The sequence below is a fragment of the Leucoraja erinacea genome, chromosome 27, assembly GCF_028641065.1.
Source record: "Leucoraja erinacea ecotype New England chromosome 27, Leri_hhj_1, whole genome shotgun sequence".
Lineage (NCBI taxonomy): Eukaryota > Metazoa > Chordata > Chondrichthyes > Rajiformes > Rajidae > Leucoraja > Leucoraja erinaceus.
The window spans coordinates 15,697,095-15,718,518 of NC_073403.1; the positions used below are offsets into that span (position 1 = coordinate 15,697,095).

General features: G+C 43.6%; 1 protein-coding gene across 2 annotated transcripts in view; it reads left to right on the forward strand.

The window, feature by feature from the left end:
• The first annotated feature begins 331 nt into the window (after positions 1 to 331).
• wnk4a (WNK lysine deficient protein kinase 4a) overlaps positions 332 to 21,424 on the forward strand; it is a 68,998-nt gene continuing 47,905 nt past the window's right edge. For both annotated transcript variants that reach the window (XM_055657151.1, XM_055657152.1), the window contains exon 1: positions 332 to 2,374. In XM_055657151.1, coding sequence (XP_055513126.1) covers positions 1,841 to 2,374 — 534 coding nt within the window. In that variant the 5' untranslated portion in view covers positions 332 to 1,840. The remainder of the gene's footprint in view (positions 2,375 to 21,424) is intronic.

A 21,424-nucleotide genomic window follows, 5' to 3' on the forward strand; every position in this document is an offset into this window, starting at 1 on the left:
ACTGCACAGTGTGGATGCATGAAACTTAGTCTTTGCCACCTCAGTTTAAACTGGCACGACAACCATTCATGTCTATGATATTGATCTACTAGGGCAGGGCATGCTTCAAGGACCACAGATCACAGGACATTTGTAAGTTGGCCATGCCAATGAGATCTTGAGAACTCTGGCAGCCAATCAGTCACAATAATTAAGTGGGGTTGTGAGAATAGCAAGAGAAATACTCGAATTACAATTCAGGATATCCAAATCTGATATTCCCTGATACCATCTGGTCTGCTAAATATTTCTGACATTGTTAACTTTTATTAGATTTGCTATCAGTTTTCATTTTGCTTGACATTTTGTGGATTTCTGCCCAAAACTCTATCCAATGAGCCAGTCAAACTGTGATCCATGTGATACTTTCATCAGAACAAAACGGGAGCTATCTTCTCAACAATATAACGTGATTTGCACAAACCCGGCCTTTTATTGGTGCCGGTGATCTGCCTCCAATGGTATGAGTGTCGGGCTAACAAGAGCCCAAAGGGAGAAAGAACCAAACGGAAACATGGTTCTGAGAATAAAACCAAGACTGCAGATGCTGGAAATCTGAAACAAAATGTGTGTTTATCTATACACGTGGCTTGATGTATTTTTCCGTTTATGGTGGTTCTGCCTTGAAAGGCAAATGTAATTTTCCGGACAATCAGCCTGTGAATCGTGAATTAGTCACACCGCACTGAAACCGCCCCTTCAACCCAATCTGTTCATGCTGACATCATGCCCCATGCTGTTTGCACGCACTAGTCCCATATCCCTCTAATCCTTTCCTATCCAAGTACCTGTCCAAATGCCCTTTAAATGTTGTTATTGCGCCTGCCTCAACTACTTCCTCGTTCCATACATCCACCACCATCTGAGTGAAAATGTTGCTCCGCAGGTTTTCCCCTGTGATCTTAAACCTGTCTATGCCCTTTAGTTCTTGATTGGGAGGAAAGCCTGTCTATGCCCTCTACCTTGGGAGGGAACAAAACTGTGCATTCACCCTATCTATTCCCCTCATTATTTTATGCACCTCTATAAGGCCACCCCCTAGCTTCTTCTTACGCTCGAAGGAATAAAGTCACTGTGTTTACATGCTCGGAATCATGAGCACGGCGAACCCCACCTCACTGTGACATGGACGAGGTTCCAGAGAACTCTGCTTCTGAGGAACATGACGTGGGAGTGGTGAATGTTGTGTCTGATAAGGGAAGCTGCTCGGCTCCCGCGAACCCAACACTGACTGCAGGGAGTTAATCGACCCTTGTCACCCACCCCTAGATCACGGGGCAGGTCTGGCGAGGAGGCGGCGTTGGCAAGACCAGTCCCCAAGACACCTCCCTAACGGCGACAGCCTGGTGGCGGCCGGCGGGCTGATTGAGACCAATATCTGGCGTGACTTGAGGAAACTCCCGGCGAACAAGTTTGCAAAGGGTTTGAGAGAGGGAAAGGCTGACAGGAGTACGGAACAAGAAACTCAGTCTGAGTTCAGTTCGAAGTGGTGAAGATCCCGGTGGACGTGGGGTCTATTTGCGTTGGTGCAGGGTGCCCTAGAGTGTAAGGTTTCGGTGGGTGCAGGGGCCAGTGAGTGCAGGGTCCTAGTTTGTATAAGGTCCCGGTTCCACTACACACGATGTCAGCGGCGTGTTGCTCCTGAGCCATCCCCTCTGCCTGCAGCCTGCAACAGTTGTTGTTGTTGTTGTTTGGGGAGGAGGGAGAGAGGGAGGCAGGCGTCTACTCCACAACAGCTCCGCTCTCACCCCGCTCCGGGAGTGGGTTCAGTGGGAGTTGAGTCGCTGGTGCCGGGAGATCCATGTCCGGGACCATGTCCCAGGCAGAAGTCGACCTGAGCGGCTTCGGGGCGCTCGACTCGCTGCTCAACAGGATGGGTGGTCGGCGGCGGCGGCTGTCGGGCAGAGAGGGTCGCCGGCCCCCGCACCGAACCCACAGGAAGAGCTCGGTGGACATCGAGCTGGGCGCCGACGGCTTGCTGCTTCGCCACCCGACCTGGGCTCACCTTTGCGAACCGCCCGCCCCCGACCCCGACCCCGAGCCGGCTGTGGACGTGGGGGTGGACGGGCCAGGGCCAGGGCCAGTCCCCGACCCCAGCGCCGCGCCGCTGCCCAAAGCCCCGGCCAACAGCTCGGACACCGAGGATGGCAGCCCCCGCGCCCCGCACAAGGACGTGGAGCCCGAGGAGAACGAGCTGGAGATGAAAGCGATCGACACTTCTCCCGACGGCAGGTTCCTCAAGTTCAACATTGAGCTGGGCAGAGGCTCCTTCAAGACGGTCTACAAGGGTTTGGACACAGAGACCACGATGGAGGTGGCATGGTGTGAGTTGCAGGTAAGCAGGAAAAAACTTGCGCTGATTTACAAACCTTTCACACCCCTTCCCCACACCCCAAACTCGTGGTTTGGTCAGAATTGTATTCCATTTATACGCTGCCAGCTCCCACAGACAATGGGTCTTGCTGAAATGGGGCATCTGGGCATGGGCGAGTTGGGCCGGGTGGCCTTTGTGCCCTGTGACTACATGATTCTAAATATTGGCACGGCCAAACTCACTTACCATCTTCAAAATAATGTCAGGAGAGTATTGGAAAGAGAGAGCGAGAGAGAGAAAGAAAGAGAGGTTTGCTTAAAGAGAACTGCTGGAGTGATCCATGTTTGCTGTTTGACTTCAGAAATTAATCCACTCAACATGCTAAGTAGTCACTTTCAAGCATCTCTGCCTCAGAAATTCCCTTCACTTATTTGTGTATGTGTTTTGTATTCTTCTCTGAAAATCATTCCATCGAATTCAGTGAGATGATTGTCATAGATGATGGACATTGCAGGGGGAACTATGTGGAACACTTGAAGCTCTGGTAGAATCACAGCATGGAACAGGCTGGAGAGCCCATTGAGTTCATGCCGACTGTTTGTCTACACTAATGCTGCTTCAATTCCACTCCATTCTCCCTACATTCCCCTCAACGTGCCTTACATTCTACCAAGTCAAGTCAAGTGTATTCGTCACGTACACATACGAGATGTGCAGTGAAATGAAAAGTGGCAATGCTCGCGGACTTTGTGCAAAAAGACAAACAAACAACCAAACAAACTACAAACTACAAAACTACCATTTGCCCGACATACTGGCTATTAGTCAACCGGTCTGCATGTACGTGGGAGGACATTAGAGCACCCAGAGGGATAACACACGGGAATGTTAAATCTGAGCTCAGACAGTAGATGAAGTCAGGATTGAACCCGTGTCGCTGGAGCTGTGAAGCTGCTGCTCTGTCACCTGTATTACTGTGTTGTCCCGGGAAGAGGTTCCACACCACTTCCTCCTCCTGGAGCTGTACCACAGCTCCAGGGGCAAATGATCAATAAACAAGAGTGGAATATTTACCATCACGTAGCTTTATTTTCACATGACTGAAAGCAAAAACTTTCATCATGTTAAGAGATCCCAGAGCGGGTGGTACAGTGGTGCAGCTGGTACACCTGCTGCCTCTCAGCGCCAGAGACCTGGATTTAATCCTGACCTCAGGTTCTATCTGTGTGGAGTTTGTGCACTCTCCCTGTGACTTCATAGGTTTTCTCTGGGTGCTTGCGTTTCCTCCCACATCCCAAAGATGTGCAGCTCTAAAGGGTAGTTAGTTGGCCTCTGTTAATTGTCTCCTGTGTTTTGTGGGTGGGTGATCGATGGCTGGCATGGACTCAGTGGGCTGAACGGACTGTTTCCATGATGCATCTTTCAACAAAAAGGCTATACAAAGGCAGCTGAGGGTTTAAAGCGGGTAGCCGCAGTTGCGATGAAGGCAGGAGCCCAGTCTGTCTGTCCACAGCAGTCTACCATAAGCACCAACAATGATGAGATAACCTGCAACTGGTGATGTTGCACAGACCAAGAGTGCAGCAGAATTTCAGAGAACATTTAAAAAGCATGTAGATGTGCACTTGAATCTCTCGGGGATAGTAGAAGGCTTCAGGCCAGGTGCTGGAAGATGGAATTAATATGGATGCATGCCCACTGACGTGGTGGGCTGAATGGCCGTATTTTTGATTAGTGTCAGGGGTTGATTAGTAAGGGGAGAAGGCAGGAGAATGGGGTTGAGAAGGAAAGGTAGAGCAGCCATGATTGAATGACGGTTGACTTGATGGGCCGAATGGCCTAATTCTGCTTCTATAACTTATGAACGTCTAATGACCTGTTTCCACGCTGTATGACTCCTTAACTCTGACACATGGGAGAATGAATATTAGGCTGATCAAGATGTGTACTGATAACATTACACATGTAAGGGTTAGGATATTTTATTAGTGTCGCCCCCATTAGAAGGTGGGTGGGCATTCCTCTAAAGTTGTTAACACTACACACATAATTGCAACAATATAATGTGCAAAATACAGGATGAGTTTTTGTGCAGTTATTTACTTGGTCGGAGCCTTGGTGTGAGTGATATGGTAGTTGTGAAAGGGTAAATACAGGAAGCTTTATTTTGTTATTCCATCACTGGTTATTGTTTAAATGGAGCCTGGGATTGAATGTCTCCAAGTTGTATCGTTATTTCAGTGCTTGTTTGTTCCACGCTCTGGTTTGCTGTGTCTATTCAATCCATGGCCAGCGTCCAAGCTCAGCACACACGGAGCCCTGGAAAATATATCCACGTGGCTCAGTTATAAAAATAATTCTGAAAGTTGAAACAGACCAACAACTTTAATAATTTACGTGGTGGATTGAGTGTGGTGATCTTGACAGAGTTAAGCAGTGACATGTATCTACATAAAGCAGGATTTTTAAGTAAAAAGATCATTAGTAATAAATGAAGCATGCATTATTTTATTGTAAACGCATGATTTTACGTGCATACAATAAACCAATTCACATTTTCAACTCTGAGTGAACTAATGTTCCCTATTTTCTCATTGTGCTTCTTCAGCAGTTTTGAGAATCCAAAACATAAAACTCTAAATGCCATCAATGCAAAATCAATTGCTGTGTTCATGGGGGAGATGGTTACTTGTTCAGGAAGTAAGAGTGCTGTCGAGATAATCCAGTTAAAGGTGGTGCTGGTCCCTATCACATGAATAGTTATAAAGTTGAGGTGAATTGGTTTCAGTTAAATAAGAGAGATTAACTTTATTACAATGACCGAATCAGTATTTGCAGGGATTTGGGATTAAATAGGTAGACAACATTACTAAAAAGAGTCCCAAAAAGGGTTTCGGCAACAAGGAGAGGTTGGATAGATTCGGACTTCTATCTGGAATGTTGAGGGTTGAGGGGAGACTTAATAGAAGTATGTAAAATTATGAGAGGCCTCAATAGGGTCGACAGTCAGAACCTTTTTCTTGGGATGGAAATGTCCAACACCAGAAGTCCTAGTTATAAGGTGAGAGGTGGGAGAGCTTAAAGGAGATGTGCGGGGCAAGTTTTTTTTATACAGAGTAGTGGGGCCTGGAATACATTGGTGTGTGTGTGTGTGTGTGTGTGTGTGTGGAGACAGATAGGATAGTGGTGTTTAAGAGGCTTTAGAATGAGTATATGCAATTGCAGTGAATGGTAGGAAATGTATCATGTACAGGTAGATGAGGTCAGTTTAATGGCGTTGTGTTTGGCACAAACATTGTGAGCCAAAGGGCCCATTCCTGTACCGTACTGTTCTATATCACCAGTATCTACACCACGGATGCTGCCTGGCCTGCTGAGTTACTCCAGCACTTTGTGTTTTACTAATATGCAGTTGAGTCAATCCAATTAGCAAACTCCTGATATGAGCAAATCAGTCCCAATTTAAAAAAAAATGCAGACTCTTTCCATTCTGATGAAGCTGAGTTTTAGTTAAAAATATAAGAAGATATTAAATTGGTTTCTGGGCTAGCTTACAGCTTATATTTAGTGTCAAATTAGGCTTGCCTTAGGTTGCGGTGTGTGTGAGATAATAAATCCTATAACATTGTCTCCCAAGTGACAGGCAGAGAAGGAGCTAGTCAAATCTTTGAAGTGAGATGCCATAAAGCAAATGACCAATGTTTATGGGGGGAGGAGGCAATAAAGGAAGAGAGAAATAGCCAGTCACATCTTTGTAAACAAATGACCTATGTTTATGAGGGACCAAATGACAGAGGAAGCAGCGAAAAGAGCTAGGGTGGTCTATTTGGAGATAAAGCAAATGGCCAATGTTTTTAGTATATCTTGTACCATGTAAACAAAAGGTTTGATGTGATGCATTCTGTGGAAACCTTTTCCAGTACCTCTGACCATGACTAATGTCTGTGGAATGTGCTAAGGGGACAAAAAAACCCTATTTAAGGCAATGTAATTCTGTTGTTAAGGGAAGAGGACCGAGGACAGTTGAGTGTCTACATTGGTCACTTAGCTGGAATTCTCGCTCCCTTCCATCGGCCGATGTTAAGTAAAGTTTTGAACTGGTCTACCAAACAGTTTGTGTGGTGTCTGTTTATTAAGAAACGAACCTGGTTTAGTAGTTATAAAAGTAGCTTTTTCAATTCTCCATATCAAATAATGTGTTTGTCCTAAAACAGTATACGCTTTGTGGTTTCCTTGACCTTAACGAAATTATTATTTACTGCCCTTGGTTTAGTCTTAGAACTGTGTCATCGAGCTATCAGCTGGTATTCCGGTTTCCAAGTCTTATTCAGATCAACCATTTACATTGTACTCCGTACAGAAACTTGCCATGTTATTTAACTGGGACAATTTCAATTAGCTTTTATTAAAAAGTTTTTTTCTGAAAAGGACAGTGAGCAACTTCAGTTCAATTTTTGTCGCTTAAAAATAACAGTTTCTCATGAATGAATAGATCATTTCATTACTGCACATATCACAGAGTGAAATCATTTGTCGAGCAGTCTGTCTGTCGATCGACGAGACAAGTTGCATTTTGTTTTGCTTGCTCCTTGTCTAACATGCCATCTTTTACAAGACAATTCATCTATATATCATGATGGTGATTATCATAGTCATACAGTATGGAAACAGGCACAAGTTTTTAATCGCCTGTATTGTGTTCTCTGTTCTCCCACATGCCAGTGAGCAAACCGGACAGATCCAAGCCAGTTGGTTACTGGTCACATGGTGGTAAATGGAACACATGCTCCCAATGTTCATTTGATTTACTTTCAACCTCGGATGCCAAATCTTAAGGAGGATAGTAGTACTTTTATATGTCAGTTCTAAGGTCTCCTTGTAAAAGCTTAATCACTGTAGTGGCCTAATTAGATTGTGAAATCACATGTAAATAATTCACTGTTAATGACGCAAGAGCCCTTTCCCAGTACATCTGACCTGGCAGGTTGCTTTCCTCCCTCTGTTAATGTGCAAGGGAGCACTTGGATGTTTGGGGTGTAAAACGTTGGAGCATTTCACGACCTGCCACTGAGGTTTTAGGGGAGATTAATGTATGAGTCAAGCACTACAATCTTCCTCCATTTATGCTTCCAAGATCAGACTCCATTGTACTGCCCATCGTGAGAAAAATTGATTGGACCTTTTTGTTAATCATTGAACTTCACTGTCGCTATGTTTTCTAATAATTCCACTTTCTGCAACATTTTGGGATAACCTGATGCCAAGCACCCTTGTGACACACACACAGGGTCCGTGCAAACAGATCGTTTACCTGCCAAACTTCCAACCTTTAAAAAGTCGCCCATTTAACAATGCTATGTGAGGGAATATCTTCCCCTGGAGTGTCGGGAATTTGGGAATTCCCACACCTCGGTGATTGATGGATGCTGCATTGTTAAAATGTGTAGGAAGGAACTGCAGATGCTGGCATGCACTGGAGATAGACACAAAATGCTGGAGTAACTCAGTGGAACAGGCAACATCTCTGGAGAGAAGGGATGAGCGACGTTTTGGGTCTTCATACACGAAGGGTGACTCGTTCCTTCTCTCCAGAGATGCTGCCTGTCCCGCTGAGTTACTCCAGCATTTTGTGTCTATGTTCTGAATTGTTAAAAGTTATTTGTGGCTCTGTTCTCTGAAGGCTCTAAAGATTTGTTCAGGCTGCAAGATTTAAAGGCTTTGGTAATGAAAGCACATTTGAGGACAGTGATCAGATCAGCAGTGATCTTACCTAGTGGTGGAGCAGGCTCCAGGTCTTATAGCTGCTTGTTTTTGTGCCCCCAACTAACCTCTAAATTATTGGGTGCTATCAAGTGCAGGGATCTGTAGAAGTAAACAAAGGCTGACTAGATGTACTGCAGGAAACCTATAAAATGCACACGTATTTATTTGGTTATTTGGACTTGCTCCACCTGCCTTGAAAAACAATAGGCACCAGATAACAGTCCTGTCCATTCAGTGCCAATTAATCTCACCAACAAGATGGCAAAGGTGCTTTTGATTACAATGGAATGCAAATCAAATATTGGCTCTTTTGTGATTTGAATGGAAAGGAAGTTCAAGGCTTTCTTGTGGAAAATAGCACTGTGTCTCTTTTGTTTGTCCATTATTCTGTTAATCTTGCACCTAAAATGCCTATTGTACCTCCCAACGTATTTTCCATTACTTATTGACAACAACGATTGAACTTTTTTAAGGTATTTTACACGTTAACAAAGGCCAATGATAGACCAGCAAATATAAATCATTTTCAAGTTGCTTGGGTTTGTCAGTTATGTATTGGGTGCAGTAATGGAATGAATGGCAAGGTCATCATTTATTGCCCATCGCCATTAACCCTCAACTGGGCAGCACAGTAGCGCAGAGGCAGAGTTTCTGCCTTACAGCCCCAGAGACCCGGGTTCGATCCTGACCATGGATGCTGTCTGTACGGAGTTTGTACATGCAAATGCAGTATAATGTGGATAAATGTGAGGTTATCCATTTTGGTGGCAAAAACGGGAAAGCAGACTATTATCTAAATGGTGGCCGATTGGGAAAGGGGGAGATGCAGCGAGACCTGGGTGTCATGGTACACCAGTCATTGAAGGTAGGCATGCAGGTGCAGCAGGCAGTGAAGAAAGTGAATGGATATGTTGGCTTTCATAGCAAAAGGATTTGAGTATAGGAGCAGGGAGGTTCTACTGCAGTTGTACAGGGTCTTGGTGAGACCACACCTGGAGTATTGCGTACAGTTTTGGTCTCCAAATCTGAGGAAGGACATTATTGCCATAGAGGGAGTGCAGAGAAGGTTCACCAGACTGATTCCTGGGATGTCAGGACTGTCTTATGAAGAAAGACTGGATAGACTTGGTTTATACTCTCTAGAATTTAGGAGATTGAGAGGGGATCTTATAGAAACTTACAAAATTCTTAAGAGGTTGGACAGGCTAGATGCAGGAAGATTGTTCCCGATGTTGGGGAAGTCCAGGACAAGGGGTCACGGCTTGAGGATAAGGGGGAAATCCTTTAAAACCGAGATGAGGAGAACTTTTTTCACACAGAGAGTGGTGAATCTCTGGAACTCTCTGCCACAGAGGGTAGTTGAGGCCAGTTCATTGGCTATATTTAAGAGGGAGTTAGATGTGGCCCTTGTGGCCAAGGGGATCAGAGGGTATGGAGAGAAGGCAGGTACGGGATACTGAGTTCGATGATCAGCCGTGATCATATTGAATGGCGGTGCAGGCTCGAAGGGCCGAATGGCCTACTCCTGCACCTAATTTCTATGTTTCTATGTTTCTATTCTCCCTGTGACCGTGTGGGTTTTCTCCAGGTGCTCTGGTTTTCTCCCACATTTCTAAAGGCGTGCAGGTTTGTAGGTTAATTGGCTTCCTTACATTGTCCCTAGTGTGTGAGATAGAACTAGTGTACGGGGTGATCGTTGGTCGGCACAGACGCGATGGGCCAAAGGGAATGTTTCCACACTGCGTCTCTAAACTAAAACTAAGAAGGGAGCTTGCTTTTTGAACTGCCTCAGCCCATTTGATGATGGGACTCCCACTGTGCTTCAGAGCAGGGAGAGATCCAGGGTTTAGGAAGTGTTGTCAAAAAACTTTGAACGGCTGCAGTGCCTCTTGCAGACGGTTCATATACCAATTGTTGGTCATGAAGGCGTGAGAATTTATTGTTGTAGGTGAGATGCCAGTTTACTCACCTGCTTTGTACTGGATGGTCATCACAAAATGCTGGAAACGCCCAGCTGGTCAGACAGCAGCTTAGGAAAGAGAAACGGTGTTAACTGTTCAGACAAAGGATTTAGGAGCTATGAATATTAACAAGGCCAGATTTCCTTCCACGGATCTGGCCTTGCCTGATGAGTGTCCCCAGCATTTTTTTAACTTTCAGATTTCCTGCATCTACAGTTCTTTCCATTCCTGGTACTAATGTTGTCAGACTTCCTGAATGCTACCGGAGCTGCATTCATCCAGCCAATCTTTATCAACATGTACCGTTACAAAATGTGCAGACTTGACCAGCGATAGCTGACTCTGTGGTGCATGAGTTTCCAAGCCCTCCTCTGCAAAATCAAAATACCATTGCAATCCAAGTCTTGAAAGTTGCCAGAAATCCAACTGAGAGCCGATTGCTATGTTTTTCAAGTTGGACTGGAGTTGTGTTCCTGCTGATATCAACTCAAAAGGAGAGAAATTGCTTGATCATTGACAGTAAATCACTCGATTGTCTGCGGCTCCACGTTACCCAAATGAATTTCCGCATCCGTTTTTTTTTTGCACCATAAAGGAAAAAATAATGCTACCTTGCGGCATCGTGAAAGATAAAATTTGCGAGGAGCCGTGCTGTTCCTTGGCTCCATGTGTTTGCCTGTCAGATTTGCACCTGATACGTTACACTGACAGTCTTTGGAACATGACATTCTCATTATCATTTCACACTAATAAAATATGCAAGTACAAACTTATTTTAAAAACAAAATAGGAGCAATGTCAGAGGGCTGCCCTAATTTAACAATATCCCAAAGACGCTTCCTTGACTATAGTTTGATCACAGCGAAAAAACTTATGCTTAAATTCTGGAAAAAGATAACAGTCCCCACAGTGAAGATGTGGATCACAGAAATGACCGAGACACTACATTTAGCAAAAATAGGGCTTGTCTTGACTGACAAACCTAATCAATTTTCTAAAATATGGTCTCCTTTCATTGAATTTCTTCAACAACATAATGGTTGAACACAAATTCAAAACCGACGCTAGGGTCGGGTGAGCGGGCGTTGGGAAGGGTAGTGGGATATATCTCCGCTTCATTCACTTCTTCTTTAGTTCAGGGGTTTTCCTTTTTTCTCTTTTGTGTCTTTTTCAAAATTATTTTCTTTTTCTTTTTTTTCTTTCCCTTTTTTCCTTTTTCTTTTTATCCGATTCAGTTATTAGTTTATAAAATGTTAAAATTGAAGCTGTACGAAAATTGTATAATTGTTATGTCGATTACTTTCTCTAGTACAATTGCTTCTAATAAAATAAATTAAAAAAAAAAAAAAAAAAACAAAAACAAAATAGGAGCATTCATATTGCCTTTGAAATGTTGCGTTGGAAAGTGTAACCTATAATCTTCTGGCAGGAGCACTAAAATAACGCAAGTATTTCCTCTATGAGTAATCATCTCCAACTTTGCCAGTTCTCTCCTTTAAAGACATTGCATCCAAAGGTAATTTCAGATGGGATTTAGAACCGCCCCAGTCTCATCCAAATGTGATTTCATTTAACTTTGAAATCCCCATGCCTTGCAAATGTCTGTGTCAATTGAAGCTCGTTTTGATTGATGCTAAAGCAGCAGGCTATCTAAAATTGGAAAGATACACACGACTATGTTGAGTGTATTTGCAAGTCGCAAACACAAATGTTCTTCTTGTTGATTTTGTGATTAAATTAACATTGTTGATTTTTATGACGTAACTATCATGGAGATGAATAGAAATGGATTTCAAGTGAAGAAACAAGCAGTTAGTTGCAGGGTGGTAATACGTATTGTTCAGAGGCTATTCTTTAAAAAAGTACGAACTCTGTTTAAAAATAACCCTGGCCCAATCTCTCCCATCTTTCTACTTCTGACAACCTTGGGTTCTTTTATCCTTTTGTCCTTCAGTGGCAAGCAGAAGTGTGTCGCAACATTGCCTTTTGGTCATTCAGAAGTAAAATACTGCAGATGCTGAAAATCAGAAATATAAAGAGAACACGACTCTATAGCATGCTAGAAATATGCAGCTGGAAAGGAAAATGGTGTTTCAGCTCGATCACCTTGTTTTAACTGCTTCTTCCTCCTCAGATTCTGCCTGATCTGTTGGGTATTACCAGCACTTTCAGGTTTTATTATCTTTGGGTAGATGGCCAAGTGATAGGCATCCCTCCATAGCCTAGTTCTATCCTCGATTGATAACATGTTCTGTGGATTTGATGTGGTGAAATCCTCTTAATTTGGTGCTATTCATCCAAATCTAGAAACACATCTGATGCTCTGTTCAGTCGGGCAACTCTGCAAATCGGAGACTTACTGGAAATGCATTTCATTAAAGTTCATCTGCTGAGATGTCAAAAGACTACATCTGGAAATGAACACAAGTTGAAGTTCTTCCCAGTGCAGTTGTTTTCCCCTCCCATTGTTTTCAATGCTTTGATCACTTTTCCACAGGTATCCTGTACCTTCGTTTTCACATGCTCAAATTTGTCTCTTTTTATTCAATTTGTACTTCTTAATTGGTTCCCATCTTCTGCAATCGGGAAATAAGACATTCCTTCCTTCAGTGGGACACTGATAACTTTTTAACGAGATGCTGGAGTAACTCGATGGGACAGGCAGCAACTCCGGAGAGAAGGAATAGTGAGGTTTCAGGTCGAGGCCATTCTTCAGACAGAGTAGTGGAGAGGGAGACTTAGAGATGTGGAAGGGTAAGGTGTGAAAGTACAAATAAAAGGGGATGCTGGAGTAACTCAATACAAATCAAACAAGATGCTGGAGTAACTCAATGGGACAGGCAGCAACTCTGGAGAAAAGGAATAGTGACGTTTCAGGTCGACACCCTTCTTCAGACAGAGTAGTGGAGATATGGAAGGGTATGGTGTGAAAATACAAATCAAAGGAAATGTAGAATGGTACATTGTTAGCTGAGGGGAATGTGACAACAAGGCATCCAATCAGCATTATTCCTTCAGGAGGACAGTGGAACTAATTGGAGAATTAGGATGGGGGAGGGATGGAGAGAGAGGGAAAGCAAGGGTTACTTGAAGTTAGGGAAATCAATATTCATACTGCTGGGTTATAAGCTGCCCAAGCAAAATATGAGGTGGTGTTCCTCCAATTTGCATTGGGCCTCACTCTGACAGTGGAGGAGGCCCAGGATGGAAAGTTCAGTGCGGGAATGGGAAGAAGGATTCCGACCCAAAACGGCACAGGAATAATGCAAGAAAAGTTTGTGTTCATCTTCTAGATAAATACTTCCTTATTGTGGTCAAACTTTTGTATTTAAAAATTAAATACCAACCACTGAGGAGTGTGAATGTAACAAATCAATGACATGTCCTGGCATTTCTGCATCCTCATGTAGGGTACATTTCCATGTTGGTACATTACTTGCCTCTTGGAAAACTTCTTGCATGCAATAGAATTTAATCGCTGGTCAACATTAATTTGCATAAAGTCACCTTGTCAGAAATAATTTGTAACCATGGCATAGGGAGGGACCGAAAGGATATAGAATGGGAAATCACACAGTAGCACCGTGTGGGCACTTTGAAAATTCCGTGTTTAATTATGTTGTGCTTAACAGTTTAGTTTAGAGATATAGCGCGGAAACAGGCCCTTCAGCCCACCGGGTCCACACTGACCAGCGATCCCCGCATATTAACACTATCCTACACCCACTCGGGACATGCTTTCCCACCATGAAGAATACATGAAAATTTGAACACTGGAGTACAAACAGTACAAAGGAAAATGACAGGGGGGATTTTAACTGTAGAGTGGGAGAGTCAAGAGTGTTTTATTGTCATATGTCCTGAATTGAAAAAAAGAAATTTCATAGAACCCATGTATAGACAGATGAGATCAGTTTATCTTGGCTTTGTGTTTGGCTCAAGCATTGTTGGCTGAAGGGCCCGTTCCTGTGCCGCACTGTTCTATGTTGTAGGACATGGTGTCGAGGTGGTTGGTAACCTGTGTAATGTTACTCTCCGTTAAACCAGCGTTCCAACTCGGTTTCCTGCCAAGCCAGCAAGATTAAAATTGCCCCTGGGTCCCACATAAACAGGCTTTTATATATATTCCATGACGTATTCTGGTAAAGATCCATTTGGTAACTTACTCTGCACTTTTGAGGTCCCTGGCGAGTTTGAGGAGTAGTTCTTGTCTTCCTCCACCTTCCCAAAGGTTGCACAATGTGCTGCAATTTAAAGTTTAACAAGATCGCACCTGAAAGATATAAATCTAAATCTGTCTTAAAGATGCCAACTATCTTTCAGCATTCAGACAGCTGGAGTATTAATCAGAATTAACGATGTTTACAAGCATTGGTCTGCATAAGATAGATATTAAGTAAAAAATAACTATGATTGTAATTATAGTGTACAATATAATATTTGGCGGCACAGTTGATAGAATTGCTGTCTTACAGCACCAGAGATGCGGGTTTGATCCTGACCTCGGGTGCTGTATGCGTGGAGTTTGCACGTTTTCCCTGTGACCCAGTGGGTTTACCCCGGGTGCGCTGATTTCCACCCACTTCCCAAAGACGTGCAGGTTTTCAGGTTAATTTCCTTTGTATAAATTACCCCTGGTGTGCATGGAGTGGATGTGAAAGTGGCAGAACAGAACAGAACTAGCGTGAACGGGTGATTGATGGTCAGCACAAAGTAAACTATAATATTTGCATGCCAAATATCAGCTATCACTTTCATGCTGGATGTTTACTATTCTGGAGTGGTTCATGTTAAAATTAATTTACGTTTCAAATAATACTTTGTAAGATCGTGCGTAAATGGAAAGTAAAGAATCTGGGATAAATAAATAATACTGTTCTATTTTCACTTCCTCTTGGTGTGAGAAGACCATTTAACATTCATCAAGGTGAGCAATGTCAGAGTTGAGGAATTAGTCATTTTTCCAATTGCGTAGGTGGTACCTGTGCCAAAAGCACTTAGTTTAAGCATACTGCAGATTAGCTGTGGGGTAAAGCTTCCAATGAGGTCCACAAATTGAATCTTATTCCAAATTAATGCATCATTTACATTTTGTATGTGACTCTTTTGTGTGAGATTCCTGCTTTAGAAGGTCTGGTGTGGTCATTAAAGCATTTGGTTATATGCCATTGAAAACCCATAAAACTGCAGATGCTTGAAATCTGCTGGTTATTTAGTTCTATTGATAGCCAGGCTCATGGTGAGGGGGATGTGGATATGCATGTGCATGTATTTGCTGAAAGGGATCAAATGCATTTCCTGCAACGTCTTGCATTAAGTGGAACTTAGTTGCTGGTGGACATTCATTTGCAAAAACATGGCCCTTTCTGGCAGTGATTTGAGTTATTGTCAATGTCCCAGCAGCAGAGTTGTACCTCTCTCTGGACGAGGACCTCAATGGCCTTTCCATGTCACATAGATGCAAATTGCACTCCTCAATGCAAATCGTAGAACCTTGGAGAGAAGCCCAACACTATGGGTGTGTGTAGCCCCACTGTTAGAATGTAGAAACTTGTGTATTGATATCATCGGTCTGATTGAGATGCAATGGGCAAGAGGTGACCAGCTCACAAAACAATGAGGAGGACCTGCCAGGCGTATTAGAGATCCAATCTTTGTAAAATCCGACTCCAGCAAGTACAGAGATAGTTTCCCATGACCTTGCAGTGATAATCATCGCCAGGGTCCTTCGCAACTGCTTCTCCCAATGGTTGAGAAGTTGCCCCCAGCCTCAGTGAAGGTTCCATCCATCCGGAACACAATAGATAATAATATTTACCACGCAGGTCCACCTGACGAGAAATGCAGAGAGCAACGGTAACAGTTGTCCATAGCCTCATTTGTTGAGAGTCTGTGAAGCATCCTTCTCAACTTGAACTGAGCACGGAATTTCATCGCCATTGAATGTCTGCTATGCGATGGCATGCAAGCTGTGATCGTAACCAAGAGGTCCACAACAGACCCAATCTCAGTGCAGACTGTCGTCATGCAAGGCTGCTCAATATTAAATGAATTGGCCCTGAACTTTGTCTCCAAAAGGCCTCAAGGGAAAAGAGTGTTTGAAAGTCATAACGTGAAGCCTGATTCATGGCTAACTGTGATTCCAGTCTCCACAAAACTCTCCAAACTCACCTGCAGGGGAAGTAAACTGTCAGGAGCAATTAAAGCAGAAACTGCTGGAGAAACTCACCAGATCAGGCGAGATCAGCAGGAAGGGAAACGGAGTTAATGTTTCAGGTCCGAGACAACAGAACCGGAACAGGTCCGAGTCCAACAGAACTGGAAAAGTGAAATCAATGTGTGTTTTCAGTTGTGGTGGAGGTTAGAAAGGAAATGCGTGTAACATGGTGACTGTCGTTGTTGTTGGAGAAAGATGAAGAAGGGAAGTATGAAGGGAACAAAGGTGTTGTGGGGATGTTGAATGTGAAATTCCGCCTCCATTTCACAGTTGGAGATAGTTGTTGGCAATGGGGAGACAACAGTCAGGCAGTGAACATTTCTCAGCAGATCATGTAACGTCTGCAGAGAAAAAAAGAGCCCTGCGTTAATGTCACGGCTAGATGGCATTGCGTCAGCACTGGCCAGTTGTGACATAAACAGGAAAAGCTGGTTATCTGAAAGGATTCAATTCACCATTGAGCCCCGAGGCCAGAGAGTTGCCTCGGTGGGAGATGGAGTGCTACTCCTCAGGCAGGTCATATTGGCTGAAGAAGGGTTTCGGACCGAAACGTTGCCCATTTCCTTCGCTCCATAGCTGCTGCTGCACCCGCTGAGTTTCGCCAGCACTTTTGTCTACTTTCGATTTCCAGCATCTGCAGTTCCTTCTTAAACACATTGGCCCCTGTTGGAGCAGGACTGGAGGCTAAAGCTAGGGAGATCAGAGTAGGTGTTGCAGTCTGTGCCTACTACTACTGGGGATTCGGGGGGAGGGGGGGGGGGGGGGGGGGGGGGGGTGGGAGTTAGCCATAGCTCTGCCACTAAAAAGGAATTTAAACATGCTGAAGCCAGTCATAGTCAGGAAGGTAATTGGAATGTAATTCGTTAGAATAATAAATACAGAGGTCATGAGTCCAATGGGTTTGAATGTTGCCATTGTGATTTGAACAATAAATGGTACAATTGTAGTTTACTCTGCGGTTCTGATCAACCAACTAACTCATTGCATTCAGATATTCGAGAAAACATTTGTCTGTGCTCAAGTCCCAGGCTGTTTATCTTTTATATTTATTTCCATAAAACATAGACCCAGATTTTATGGTTGGCAATGTAGCATCAGCATTCACCGCTGAGCTTGGAGCCCTTGACTAAAACATTTCTGTGGCTTGGGCATTCTCTTAAACAGTGCCCAACCCTGTTAGGCATCGGCTCAGTGGAGTCTCTGGGAGCTGTGGGCTTTGGGCAGCTGATTGCTGTAACAAAGTCAGAAGAGGAAATGCATAATTAATCTTTTAACAAGTTGCAGAGCTCCAACAAATAAAATCAATGTATACCATGTATATGTTAAAGCGTCATAAAATAACGTCTTAAATAGTCCATTTGTGAAAGGTAAATTATGCTTTAAATTAGTCTTTTGAGGCCAGTTTCTTGTCAGAATGTCTTGCGTAACATGCTGTTTATAAGCCCATTAAACCTAATGCGACAAGTACATTCCATTTGCATCAGCGGATCATGTTTCTTTGCATAGAACTTGGTCCTCTTGATGAACTGAGCATGGGACAAGGTGCATCTTAATCAAGTGGTCAGTGATCACCGCACACAGCCCAGCACTGAATCGTGCACATATTAGCTTCAGTGAAGAGAGCACCATTGATTCATTTCTCATAATGCTGGCTATTGAAAACTCTGGCTGTGTACCCCGTCGATGTCACAGTACAAACTTCAAAATTGCCAAACCATTTCTGAGCAATATGTTTCTGTGAAGGAACATCAGTGTTTGAAAGTTGGGTTCTGACAGTTCTTTTACGCTGGCCTTGGAGAGATGTTTGCTGCTGCCTCGTGGAATCGCCGTGCCCACAACACTGCTGGGCAGATGGTATTTGCCCAAAGGTTGTCTGGGCCAATTTCCTATTATGCACCATTTTAGCTGAATGTCATTGCCAACATGATCTACCCCATACACGATTTAAGCATTAAAAGATGTGTGTACAAATGGCCCCAACCTCTAGGCTGATATCTCACTAAAAGGAAGGCATTGTTGACATGCTGTACACCTGGTGTACCATACAGAGTACGTGCTTAAGTTCAGGGCTGGCACTTGAACATGTGGGTGAGGGACAAGAGAATGAAGGGATCTCATGCAATTGAGGCTTGCTCTATTTAACTAGTGCAACCTAAACTCCGCCTCAATCCATAACCCAACACATGCAACATCTTGCACTTGCACTTGGGGTTGTTGCTCCGCAGTGATACTTGGAATTCTATTTTCAGTGTCTTGCACTTGGATACTGTATCAGAGCAGCTTTGTGTGAATTTATGAAATTCCCTGCCACAGAGGGTAGTGGAGCCCAAGTCGCTGGATGGAATGAAGAGAGAGTTAGATAGAGCTCTAGGGGCTAGTGGAGTCAAGGGATATGGGGAGAGGGCAGGCACGGGTTATTGATAGGGGATGATCAGCCATGATCACAATCAATGGCGGTGCTGGCTCGAAGGGCCGAATGACCTCCTGCTGCACCTATTTTCTATGTTTCTATGTTGCAAACCCCTTTTCAAGTTTAATGCCTTTGAGGTCGACAGATCCAAACTTCAAAATCAGGGGGCAATATGCAGTGATGACTATATTGTATATTTGGAAGTAGGAACAGGGATAGGAATACTTTATTGTCACATGCGACTAGGTACAGTGAAATTATTTGCTTGCATATACAATGTATACAAATAGCTGGACCACACAAAGTGGGGCTTCGGGCAAAGAACAAAGTGCTGGAGGAACTCAGCAGGTTATGCAGCACCAGTGGAGGAAAAGGACTGACAATGTTTTCTGTTGGGACCCCTCTTCCCAGGCGTTGTTTGTCCATTCCTTCCACAGATGCTGCCTGAACCACTGGGTTCATCCAACACTTTGTCCTTTGCTCAACATTCCAGCGTCTGCAGTCTTTTGTTGACTCCAGTGAAGGATCTCGCTGACATTCTGCAGTGACATTCAGGGGTAGATTTCAATGTTTCACTTCCCATTGTGATGGAGGGTGGGGATGGATAGATTTCTGGTGCAATACAGATATTCAATACATTTTTATAACAACTCCTTCAATTGAGAATGCGATTCATTTTCCACCAAACTTATATCTAACTATTGAACGGTTCGCAATAACCAACCTGATCTCCCGGTGGATCGGCACTTCAACTCCCCCTCCCATTCCAAATCCGACCTTTCTGTCCTGGGCCTCCTCCATGGCCAGAATGAGGACCACCGTAAATTGGAGGAGCACCACCTCATATTTCGCTAGGGCAGTTTGCACCCCAGCGGTATGAACATTGATTTCTATAATTTCAGGTAGTTCCTACTTTCTCCTCCCCTTCTCAGCTCTCCCTCAGCCCACTGACTCCATCTCTTCCTTTCTTCTTCCCTCCCCCCACTCCACCCCACCCTCACATCAGTCAGAAGAAGAGTTTTAACCCAGAAACGTTGCCTATTTCCTTCGCTCCATAGATGCTGCCTCACCTGCTGAGTTTCTCCAGCATTTTTGTCTATCTTCGATTTTCCAGCATCTGCAGTTCCTTCTTGAACATTCTAACTACTGAAAGGTTGGTTTGCAGTTCATTATGCCTTCCACAATTGTGGCAATCTAAGCAGCTTGCAGCCAATTAAGTACTTTAAAGGGATTGTCCCTGTTAAAATGCAGGAAACTTTTAATCAGTGGATAACATATTTTTGCTGATGGCTATATTAACAACTTGGAATCAGCAACCAAGGCACAAACAGAATTGTCTGAAGAAGGGTCTCGACCCGAAACGTCGCCTATTCCTTCTCTCCATGGATGCTGCCTCACCCGCTGAGTACCTCCAGCATATTTGTCTACCAACAGAATTACAGAGGTATTTCTGTAACCAGCCCGGACACAACTGTAAACTGTGTGCGACGTTTGTTCATGTAATAACTTGTGAGCTGGAATAAAATCTACAATTACTGAAGCTGATTCCCCACATCATCATTTCCAGACAAAATCAACATCTGTAAATCATTCGAAAATGTCACAGAATCATGTGAATTGATTCATATAAAATTATTGTTATCGTAGGCTTAAGATATAGGGAGGTTTCACGGCAGTCGGGTCACGACCCATGACCCGTACTGTTGCTACGCTACTTCAAATGGATTACACGCGATGAACTGCAGGTAGGCACTTACCGTTGTTTCCAGCGTAGCGGGCCCATTAATACCCGCTGAAATTGTCAATTTTTGCGCTGTAAATAATTATGGAAATCGGGATAAGCGTGTGAGACATTTAGCCTACTTCACAATTCCAAAAGTGAGGAGAAATGACGTTAGATAGAAACGAGAGCGGAAGAGACAACAACAGACAGAGTGCTTAGCGAACATTGGCCGTTTGCTCACTGCATTTCATCAACAGTAAGGCATTATTTGTGTTTTTTCTTGATTCCTTTGGCATCTAAAAGGTTTCAGAAGTGATAAATCTGGCTGTTTTTTTTTTAAATCGCCCATGGTTCTCGTGGGTTTTTACATACAAAGTGAAAACGCATCTGAAGAAAAATTTACAGCCAGATTTATCACTTCTGAGAATTTTTAGATACCAAAGGAATCAAGAAAAAACACAAATAATGCCTTACTTGATGAAATGCAGTGAGCAAACGTGATAATTCCCGATATTTTCAATGTTTACCAAGCACTTTAACTGCTGTAGTCCCTTCAGTTCTCGCTTCTCTATACCTTTATTTTGCTTCACGTTTGGAATTCTAAAGTTGGGTACATGTCTCTCACACTTACCCTGACTCCCACAATTATTTTCAGCGCAAAAATTCACCATTTTGGCGGTTTTTAACAGGTAGGAAAGTACGCGTTTCTAGCATTAATAACATATACCAGAAGTGACGGATGTCTTCCAGTTGGATTTAGTGGCTCCGTGCGTCGAGCCCTATGACCCAGTGACCTTTCGTGCAACCCCCCTATATGTGCAGAGGAAGAGGCCTTGCATCCCATCATGGCTCTGATGGGCAAATACAGAATTATTTTGGCTATTCCCACTCCTTATCCAGTTGCTATGTAAATGAAGTTTGGATTTCTGCTTCGAGCACCTTTGAGTTCTAGATTTCCACCACACTTTGGTAAACAACTTTTTCTTCTAATCCTATT